Consider the following 11,597-nt stretch of genomic DNA (forward strand, 5'->3'; position numbering starts at 1 on the left):
ACCCTGGAGACGGCGAATAACCAATGGGTTTTATGATGAGGGTTCATCTTCAATCCCCAATACCTTTCTCAATGATGATACCAATGCTAGAGAAGGTTTGCCTCTTTCTATTTCTCTAAATTTAAAGGCTTATTCATAGGATTGTTGCTCAAGTATATATTGTGTTTCGAGTAAATACAAGAAGCATTTAATTTCTTTATTTCTTTTTCATTTATAATAATATTTGTCTGCTTGTAAGATTTTCTAAACTTCAATTTTACCAAGTCAAACACACAATTGTTCGATGAAATGCTTCTTCAGGATATTGAACCTGCTTGCTTAGCTGACCTATGCTACTCGTCGAGCTAGTTGTTAAGGTTTTGTTTTTAATTTCTACAAAAATATTTCTATTTGATTACATATTTACTTATGCTTCTCCCCTGGGTTCTTAAATTTTAATATTGTTAATTGTCATAGATACTTCTTTGCTTTTATTGATTCGCTGAATAATATTACTTAGATTGTTCATAAATTTATTGAAAGATAAATGACATTGGACAAGGATGCATTGAGCTGGCTACCAGGAGAAATGTATATTAAAATTTGCAATAAGCAATGGCCCCAAGAAGCCTTTTCTTCTGCAGAACCTACCTTGAGAGTGGGGCTTACTTCTTCATATTATTCATATTTGATTGGTTGAGGTTGAGGAATTATTTAAGCACATGTTTTTATTTGCTTGTTTCTTTCTTTGTTAATTAGGAATATTTGAATCAATGATAATGTCAACGCCACAACTTTGTCATTGTTGAAATAGCAACTGTACCTACTGATAAAACATCTTTATCCCTAAAGTTTTTGCGCTTAAAAATGATTCTCTAAAGCTTTAAATTAAATTCTCAAAGTAGTTTCGAATTATGCGGTTGCCATTGGAAAACAAGACAATTAGTAACTGATAGTGGCGATTCCAGGAATTTTGTCCAGGGTGTTCCTATTCCACTTTGAAAAAATTTTGGGTCATTTCGGTCTATTTCGGGTGTTTCGGTAAATACCGGATTTGGCCTTAAAAAAAAAAAAAAAAAAAAAAATCTTAAAACCAAAACAAATTTGCATTCTGTACACTGAAAAATCTCAAAATGAAAAAAAAAAAAAATGAAATGAACAAAAGTATATGTACAATAAACTATAAGTTCATTTAAAATATTAATAAAATTATTAATTCTTATTGTTTAGTTGTTTCATAAATTTGTTTATCTTTTATAAACTATAATTTGTGGAATTGTTGTTTCATTAATCATTAAATTATTAATTAATGTTTAGCCTAACATAATTTAATTTGTTTGTCTTTTATAATGTATTAGTTAATTAAATTATTAATTATTAGTGTTTAGTTGCTTCATTAATTTTTTTTTCCTAACTACTAGCAGTCTAGCGAGCACCAAGGCCGGCTCAACAAATTTGAGAGTCTTAGGCGAAAACTTTAGGCGGGGCTTTTATTAATTATTTAAATATTAATTAGATAATATTTATTTAACTTTTAATTTTTTTATATTTAGAATCTATTTATCATTCTCTGATACAAAATTATTAATTAAATATTTACATTTAAGTTTCATTAACATTTCCTTTTAATATCACTTAATCTTTTAGTAAAAATTTATAATTAAAATAAAACATGATCTGTAATAAAAAAATTATTAATTTTCTGGAATAAAAAATTATTTATCACATAACTTAACAAATTAATTTTAATACAAAATATATTATCCTAAACTTGTAATTTAATTAAATTAAGACAACACTCTACATATAACAAATTAATGACAATCTAAATGGATGGGAAAAAAAAGCAAAAAAAAAAAAAAAATCACTAGGTAGTCTTTATGTATACATGTAACTATATTGTTGAAAATAGAAGCACTAAAATAAAGTGGAATGCTTTATGTAAACGTGTAACTATAGTGTTGATGTAAACCTGTCACTATAGTCTACCATTCACATGGGTTCTGACTTTTAATAACTCCTGCACATGATAACTCATAGCATAGAAAAAAGTAGAAAAAAGTGGAATGCTTCCCAACCATAAACGTGTACAACTTGTACTTTGGAGAAAAATATTAAAAATTTTAAAAGTCTTGTAAAAAGACGTGGATGGTACTATCAAAAAAAAAGGACGTGGGTGGTGACTATATGACTAGAGAGTGTTTAGTTCCAATTCCTAAAAATTTAAAGAGAAACCCAAATCAGTGAAACTCAGGCAACAAGTAAAAAAAAAAAAAAAAAACTTTAGCAAGAAAAATAAAAAGAAAGGAGTATGTTGATATAATAAAAAATATAATATATAATAAATAAGTGCAAGGAATGTAACTAAATAAAAATAATTTTTCATCTTTCTACATGAAATATATATATATATTATATATATGATAATCGCCTTTTTATTATCTTGTTTTTATCTTATAATTTGAATTTCATAAAATGGAATAAATAAAGAAAGAGTTTCTTACAACTTCCTGCTCAAATTTGTTACAATCCAATCCGGGAGTAGGGAGTCTTAGTAAAACTGGGGATTCTAAAAAATATCGAAAGATGCAAGATTGTGTACTTTTCACTTTTAATTTTCTATATTTGAATTATATCCACATAAAAAGAGAACGTGAAATTCGCTTTATTCTCCTTGCCTAATTTTAATTTAGCAGAAGAAGGAATGCATTCTTTTTTTTTTTTTTTAATAGAGATTTTGACTGATTAGTAATCAGGAATGTCGGTAAAAAAAAAAAAATGATCCGCATAATTATTTTTACAATTAAATCTTATGTTATTCTAAACCAACACCTAAACTCACCGAACCCAATGAAAAAATTTAAAAAAAAAAAAAAAAAAAAAAAGACCACCAGACCGAATTTGACAACTCTCTGATTATGGGTCCCTCAAATATGTGTATTTACCAAAATGTCATCATAACTTTGTTTCCATAACTCAAAAACACATAAAAGTTGTTTTCAGTTTCTATAACTTATCACTCAAAAATTAGATAATTGAATGATGGAAACAAAAACTGAAAACAAATCCAAACAAACCAAACAGTTATGGGACCCATCAGTTTTGAGTTATGGGCGATGAAAACAAAGGGATGGGTGATGAAAAACACTAAACCAAACCGCCCCTCAATTTTCATTTTTCATAACTCAATTCTCAAATTTTGTGGGCCCCACTTCAAGGTAACTTGTTTGGTTTAGTTTTTATTCTCAATTTCCATAGCTGATTACTAAAAAATTTGGGTCAGTGTAATGAAAACTTTCATGAAGACGTGGCAAAACAGGTGGGTTAGGTCGGGTTGGCGGGTTAAACGGGTCACGGGTCAATCAGGTTGCGGGTCGGGTGGAGTCGGGTTGACCCGTATTTTTTGCAGTTTTTTTTTTTTTTTTTTCAATGACAAAAACAAATCAATAACAACCTGTTTAGAGAGAATGAATAAAATCAGTTAAGCAAATGAATTGCACTAAATGCCACTTGTTAATATCCTTTCAATTCTGACAGTTTTAACTTTTAAGCATGACAAAAATTATTTATAGTCATGAATTTCTGATGAAAAAAGTCTTCAATATTAATAGTTCATTGTCAAAATGTATATAATTATAAATTTATAATTTCAAAAAAAGATAAATCTTAAAATAAATAAAACAAATAAATCTTAAAATAAACAAAATAAATAAACTAGCAAAGTAACAAGATATTGGTCTTCACATTTTTGCTTCACTCTTTCATGTGTCTCACAATTTTGGCTTTGGACTCTAGTCAATTGAATTAGATTTTTTTTTCTTTCTTTTTAATGGTTGTGTTGTCTAAGTCTTCTCATGACATGTCTCTGTGGTCTGTGGAGCAGAGCTGAAGCTTTTAGCTTTATTGGTTTTGTCCTTTGTGATTCGTGAAGCCCTAAACCCTCAAAATCAAGTAGGCCAATTGCACGTAAAAACTAAAAAGTTATTGTTTCTCTTCTTGTAATTAATAATTTATTCACTATTGACTATTGCGTATTTGCCTATGGTGTTTTGTGCTTTATGCACTTAGTACTTAAGTGTATAACGACGTAGTTTAAAAAAAAAAAATTATGCATTTTTTTAATGAGGCGGGTCACATGTTATTTGGGTCGGATTGACCTGAAAAAAATTAAGTCAGATTACGGGCCAATCCATTTTTTCTTTAATTTAAAAAAATCAAATTCGAATCAAAGTATTTTTCAAGTAAGATCAAATCAAAAAAATTTTACCCGTTTTTTCATGTTTTCATCGCAACTTTTATTTGTTCTCAGACTACAAGAAATGGGTTACAAGGGCATTATTATAAAAACGAAGCAAATAAATGGGACCCACGTGAATGGTCTAATCAAATCAGACTAACAGTTTTTTTTTTTTTCACACCAACTTCTCTTTCTTCTTTTGTCCTTCTTTCTTCTTCAGGCGTAGTTCTTCCCTCTGCTGCTTTCTTCTTTATTTCTTTTCTGTTTCTTTCTTTCTTTAAATCTGCATTTGCCGCGAGACCGATTTGCCTCTTCGCGTGACCGATCCAGGAAGAAGCATTTTGGCGGTGGAGAGGAAGAATTGAAAAAAAAAAAAATTTCTGCCGCAACTATCTGAGAGTTGTGTATTTGTGGGTTCCAATTTGTGTTGTTGAGATCTTAGTTCTTTTTCTTTTTCTTTATAAAATTATATGGTCCACACCCATTTTTGCTCTCAAACTTTGCAGTCCACCTCCATACTTCTATATAACTATTAACTAAAGCTCCTTTCTTTGCTTCCATAGTCTTGATAAGGCTTCTATATCCATCTTTTGCATTATAGTTTGCATTTCCTTTTGTGTAAGTTCTAGCCTTCTGTTTTAATACATAGAAAAGTGAACATTTGGTTCATGAGTTTTTCTAGCATTTATTTTTTTTATCATAAGTAGGCTGCATAAATATAGATGTTTATTCGCATAATCATGCTATGATAACTCTTCAGTTTATAGATCTTCCTTCAATGTTTTGTTTGCTTCCAATGGACCATTTTTAAGTATCAGTTACAATAATAGTATATAACTATTGCAGAGTCTTGACTTGTGAGAAATAGCCATGACTATTGCTGTAGAAACTGAGGCTCCAACAAGGCTTGAGGTTTGTACTTCACACGTTTCATTGCTAGAACATTAACTTGGGGGATTTTGCAAATTTTTAAAGAAGAGACTGAGTGGAATTTATTTCAATCAGAACATTTATATCTAATATTTAATTAATATCTGTAATAAGCAGGGAATGCATAAAGCAATGGTAGTTTGTTTCTTTCTCGGGTTTGGGTCTCTTGTGTCATGGAATAGTATGCTGACAATTGGAGATTACTACTATCAATTGTTCCCCGTAAGTCATGCTTATTTTCAATATATTTTTGAGGCTAGAGATGACTGCATAAACTGCTCCCTTTAGATATTGTACAAGTACTTTAATCTTTTGAATCAAGGAAGACACTACAGCTTTTTGAAATTCAATGTTGATACTGTATGAGAAGGGGCAGGCTGAACTGAAACTTTTTTTTACTTTTTTTTGTTTTATATTTTATATTATATATATGCCCTTTGAAAAGCTAGAAAACTAAAATGGGGGGGAGGGTTGGAGAAGAAAAAATTGATTCTTCAACCATAGATCTATGGTATAATTGCTTAGAGCCTAAAAATGGAGGTACCTATTCCTGTTTTACAAAAAAGTTTTTAAGGACGAAACTATTATGGCATCCTGTACTTCATTTGATTTATTGTAAGATGATTTTTGAGATTAATTAGACTTACACAAGGTTTTCCCTCTCTTTGGAAGAAATACCATCCTTCAAGGGTACTTACGATTGTTTATCAACCATTCACACTTGGAACAATGGCGATACTAGCATACAATGAATCAAAGATTAATACTAGGAAGCGCAACATATTTGGATACACTCTTTTCTTTGCAAGCTCTTTGTTAGTCTTAGTTGTAAGTACATCTTTTCCCATTTTATATTCTTAATTTTGGCCATCTAATACTTGTAATTCATATTGCATTCACTGTAATTACCCTTCCTACATTTGTGGTGACAGTTGGATTTCGCCACATCAGGGGAAGGTGGAATTGGACCTTTTATTGGTTTATTAAAGTCTACATAATTAAAACAATTACTATTAGTTAAAAACTTCAACTCCGGTCCATCCAAGATTCCACTATGATCACGTTGATGTCCTTGTCTGGGATGAAGATTTTTTAATATGAAAGTATGAAACCCTGACCCAATTTCCTAAGAAATGGCAATATCAAACACTGGCTAAAGCAAATTGCTGAAAATGAAGTTTTGTCAGCCAAAAAAAAGGCAAATTACTTCTATAGTAGATTCCTTTGCCTTTTAACATTTGTCCTATACCTGAATTTTATTCCATTGATTGACTATACATTTGAGCTAATCATCCAAAACTTTAATTCACTAGTCAAAACTCACCCACCAAGATTCTTTGGCTATCCTTTTGATTCATTAGTCATTCATCAATCGCAACCACCTTTTGTCCTTCCATGATTCTAAACCAAAAGAATCTTTGTTCTTTTTCTTTTTCTTTATAAAATTATATGGTCCACGCACATTTTTGCTCTCAATCTTTGCAGTCCACCTCCATACTTCTATATAACTATTAACTAAAGCTCCTTTCTTTGCTTCCATACTCTTGATAAGGTTTCTGTATCCATCTTTTGCATTATAGTATGCATTTCCTTTTGTATAATTTGAAGCCTTCTGTTTTAATACATTGAAAAGTGAACATTTGGTTCATGGTTTTTACTCCTTTTGCATTCTCAAAGCCATTCCTACCACCTTTTTTAATCTTCTTTGAAAGTTTTGTACTTGGAAGGAGCTAGTTGCTACTCAAAACCTATAAACAAGGCTTGTTGAAACTCATGCTAGCATTTATCTTTTTATCATAAGTAGGCTGCATAAATATAGATGTTTATTCCCATAATCATGCTATGATAACTCTTCAGTTTATTGTTCTTCCTTCAATGTTTTGTTTGCTTCCAAATTCCAATGGACCATTTTAAGTATCAGTCACAATAAAAGTATATAACTATTGCAGAGTCTTGACTTGTGAGAAATAGCCATGACTATTGCTGTAGAAACTGAGACTCCAACAAGGCTTGAGGTTTGTACTTCACACATTGTTTCATTGCTAGAACATTAACTTGGGGGAGTTTGCAAATTCTCAAAGAAGAGACTGAGTGGAATTTATTTCAATCAGAACATTATATCTAATATTTGATTAATATCTGTAATAAGCAGCGAAAGCATAGAGCAATGGTAGTTTGTTTCTTTCTCGGGCTTGGGTCTCTTGTGTCATGGAGTAGTATGCTGACAATTGGAGATTACTACTATCAGTTGTTCCCAGTAAGTCATGCTTATTTTCAATATATTTTTTGAGGCTAAAGATGACTGCATAAAACTGCTCCCTTTAGATATTGTACAAGTACTTTAATCTTTTGAAGCAAGGAAGACACTGCAGCTTTTTGAAATTCAATTTTGATACTGTATGAGAAGGGGCAGGCTCAACTGAAACTTTTTTTTACTTTTATTTGGTCTATATTTTATATTATATATATGCCCTTGGAAAAGCTAGAAAACTAAAATTGGGGTGGGAGGGGGGGGTGAGAAAAAAATGATTCTTCTTTTGGCCATCTATTACTTGTAATTCTCATATTGCATTCACTGTATTACCCCTCCTACTTTTGTGTTCCTACAGTTTGGGTGACAGTTGGATTTCGCACATCAGGGGAGGTGGAATTGGACCTTTTATTGGTTTATGTGTGCTTTCTGCTTGTTTGGGAGTTGCAGATGCCCATGTTCAAGGTGGAATGCTTGGAGACTTGTCTTTCATGTGCCCTGAATTCATTCAGGTTGATATTCTCAAGAGTTCTTCTATTTACGTCCTAAATTTTAGTCTGTGAATGATAATAATCGCTAAAATTTAAAGTGGTCATTTTTAGTCCCTATGGAGTGATGAAATGTCAGTTTTAGTTTGGCCACGTAAGAGCAATTACATCAGCTTGTGCATAAGTGTGCAAAATGGAAAAACTAAATACTTTTACACAATTTGAGCAAAAAATCACCCACATCAGTGGGTGTAAACTTGTGTTTAAATACACAATTGCTACAGTAACCATGCATATATGCACGGTTACTATAGCATGTGTTTATTATTATTTTATTAATTTCTTGTTCACTCCCTTTTTTTCTCTCTCTCTTTTTGTGCACAATGAACTCAGTGGCTTCTCCATCTCCTCATCTTCTTTTTCCTTAGATGCACACAAACACACCCACGACACAAACACATTACACAGACAAATCAACACAGAGATACACAAACACACTCACACACAAACAAACCCAAACAAACAAACCAACAGAGAGACAGATCGGTGCTTGACTGGAGCTCGTGGGTGTTGATTCGGTGCTTACTGTAGCTTGTGGGTCTTGATTGGTGCTTGTGGAACGATCGAGAGCTCGTGGGTCTTGCTTGATCAGAGCTTGACCGAGATGGGTCTTGTTGATCGAAGCTAGAAGATTTGACCGAGAGGGAGAGTCGATCTGATGTTGGTATAGAGATGGGTCTTGCTGGAGATCGGTGTTTGTTTGGAGATTGGGTCTTGTTTGAGGAGTGAAGCTTTCTATGTAAATTTGACCGGGTATAGAGATGGATGGATATGGGTACATAGAGAGAGCACAAATCAGGAAAAAAAAAAAAAAGGTTNGTGGGGGGAAGAAAAAAATGATTCTTCAACCATGAGTTCTATGTTATAATTGCTGAGAGCCTAAAAATGGAGTTAGTTATTCCTGTTTTACAAAATAGTTTAAGGAAAAAACTATTGTTACTTCATTTGATTTATTGTAAGATGAGTTTTGAGATTAATTAGACTTACAAGGTTTTCCCTCTCTTTGGAAGAAATACCATCCTTCAAGGGTACTTACGCTTGTTTATCAACCATTCGCACTTGGAACAATGGCGATACTAGCATACAATGAATCAAAGATTAATACCAGGAAGCGCAACATATTTGGATACACTCTTTTCTTTGCAAGCACTTTGTTAGTCTTAGTTGTAAGAAGATTTTCCATTTTTTATTCTTAATTTTCCAATCTAACTTAATGTTAATAGCCTCCTCACTTTGAGAGAGAGAGAGAGAGAGAGAGAGAGAGAGAGAGAGAGAGAGAGAGAGAGAGCGTGTATGTAAATGGGGGTAGTTGAGAGAAATTATAAAAAAAATAAAGAAGAATGAATATTTTATTGAAATATCTTGTAAAATAGATAAACTTATATGAATGTTTTGTAAAAATGATAGTGTAAAATAGAAAAAGTAAGTTTTAAGTGTAAAATGGACGGAATCTTATGCACAAGCTGATGTAATTGCACTAATATAAGGACTAAAAGTGACCATTTTAAACTTTAGGAAATAAAATCTCTCGTGGGCAGAACTATAGGGATCGATAATATATTTGAGCTGAATGTTTACAACAATTTTCATTGTTGTCTTCATCTGTTTAACCTTAACTTTAATACATGTCCATTTTTTATGCTCTGCAGTCTTTCCTTGGTGGTCTAGCTGCATCAGGGGCTCTGGCCTTTGGTTTGAGGCTACTCACAAAAGTATCCTTTGAGAAAACTCATAATGGGCTTCACAAGGGGGCTAGTATGTTGCTCTTATTTATATATTACAAAAAGCTGAAGTTTAACATTTATTGTTGCTGAGCTCTTGTTGCGCCATCTCATTACCACATAATTTGCCACATAATTATTATTATTTTTTTTACAAAACAATATATAAATAAATTATTAATTTTACATATTCATCTTTGTCAGTTTTAACATATATATATATATATATTTCCTTTTTATTTCCAACTTTCTTATAATTCTTTTTTACATTTACTCTTTTTTTTTTTTAAATATTTACACTATCTTCAATGTTTTTTCTTCACTTACCTTTTCATCTTCCCACTATCATCTACTTTAATATCACTATTCATCTTTCCCTTCATCTTCCTTTATTTGTCTCTTCTTATTCACTCTCTCTTACTATAAATTTGTCATTTTCTCTTCCATTTTTTGCATAGTTATCTCTCACAAAAAATGTTCTCTCTCTCTCTCTCTCTCTTAATGTTTTGGTGGATTTTTATTTTTATTGCATCTCTGCTAAAGGTTGATAAATTTTTGTGTTTTTTAGAATTCTAATTTAGGTTGATACGATTTAGTTTTGTGTTTTAAGTTATTATTCTTATTCTTATTATTATTATTATTTCTTTTTGATCATTAAATTTTATCCAATTACATTATAAAAAATTAAAGATAGTAGATAAAAATATAATAGTATTTCATTACATAGCATAATTTGGATAATTTAGTGTTTATTGTTATGTTTTTTTTTTTTTTTCCTTCTCATCTTATTTTATTCAATATTCAAATTCAAACATACATATATATAATGTGAATCTTTACACATACCTTTAAAAAAACTTTATATATTCTATTTCTTTGGATGCGTAAAATTATAAACCACTACTCCATAATGATAGTGGCTAATTAATTTTATATATATTTTTTAGTGATCTCATTTGCAATGCTTCTTACCATTATCGTATATTTACTAACTGATGATCTGCATAACAAAGACATTAAATAAGAGGTAGCATTGTTTATTAGATTTTCGAATGTAATAGTGTATGAAAATTATATATATAATATATATATATATAGTATAAATAAGGTTAAATGAAAGGTCAAAAAAGAAATTTTAAAATTTTCTAACTTTATTTTTTATGTAATTTCTACTACTACAGAGAATATCTTTTTTTTTTTTTTTTTTTTATTGATTAATATGGTTTCCATAGTTGGAGTTTGATTAGTTTTAAATTTAAATTTAGTACTATGATTGTATTTAATTATTGATTTAATTTTTTAAGTGAATTTAACGGTTTATTTTAGTACACTGTAAAGTTTTTAATATTCTCAACACAATAATCTGTATTTTAGTTTTTACTTATCCTTACAACCACTTTGTTTCCAATCAACGGTTACTAATTGACGCTTGATTTTTTTTCTTTATCTACTCTTTATTACTTTGTATTGTCTTTTTTTTTTTTACCATCTCTCTCTCTCTCTCCTCTATCTTTCTCTCCCCCCGTGGCAACCTATCTTTATCCAAAATTTGATAATGATTCTATGACATTAAATATGTATTATTAGTTTTTTTTGATGCATTGGGTGTGAGAATGAATGTTTCCCTAACATTACTTCACTTAATAAGGACAATTTTATTTATTTATTTTAGGTAAAATATTATATTTTATATTTTTTAAAAATAAAAAGGAGAGAAATATAAATAATTTAATGATATATAGGAGATGTGGCTGAATTTAAATGTTGAATAAAATTATATGAGAAAAAAAAGTAAAATAAAATATATAACAGTAAACACTAACTTATCCAAATCATTCTATGTAATATAATAATAGTATATTCTTATATACTATCTTTAATTCTTTATAATGCAATACAATTAACATTTAACAATCCAAAGTGATAAAAAA

The 11,597-nt window shown here is 30.3% G+C and overlaps 1 protein-coding gene across 1 annotated transcript in view; it reads left to right on the forward strand.

Moving 5' to 3' along the window:
- The first annotated feature begins 5,086 nt into the window (after positions 1 to 5,086).
- The window catches only part of LOC136071355 (equilibrative nucleotide transporter 5-like), a 7,554-nt gene continuing 1,043 nt past the window's right edge, over positions 5,087 to 11,597 (forward strand). The window contains exons 1-5 of the mRNA XM_065782530.1: positions 5,087 to 5,128; positions 5,264 to 5,368; positions 7,299 to 7,393; positions 7,756 to 7,909; positions 9,595 to 9,700. Of these exons, the coding sequence (XP_065638602.1) occupies positions 5,087 to 5,128; positions 5,264 to 5,368; positions 7,299 to 7,393; positions 7,756 to 7,909; positions 9,595 to 9,700 (502 nt within the window). The remainder of the gene's footprint in view (positions 5,129 to 5,263; positions 5,369 to 7,298; positions 7,394 to 7,755; positions 7,910 to 9,594; positions 9,701 to 11,597) is intronic.

Source organism: Quercus suber, unplaced genomic scaffold (assembly GCF_002906115.3).
Source record: "Quercus suber isolate HL8 unplaced genomic scaffold, Cork oak 2.0 scaffold_305, whole genome shotgun sequence".
In the NCBI taxonomy this organism is placed as follows: domain Eukaryota; kingdom Viridiplantae; phylum Streptophyta; class Magnoliopsida; order Fagales; family Fagaceae; genus Quercus; species Quercus suber.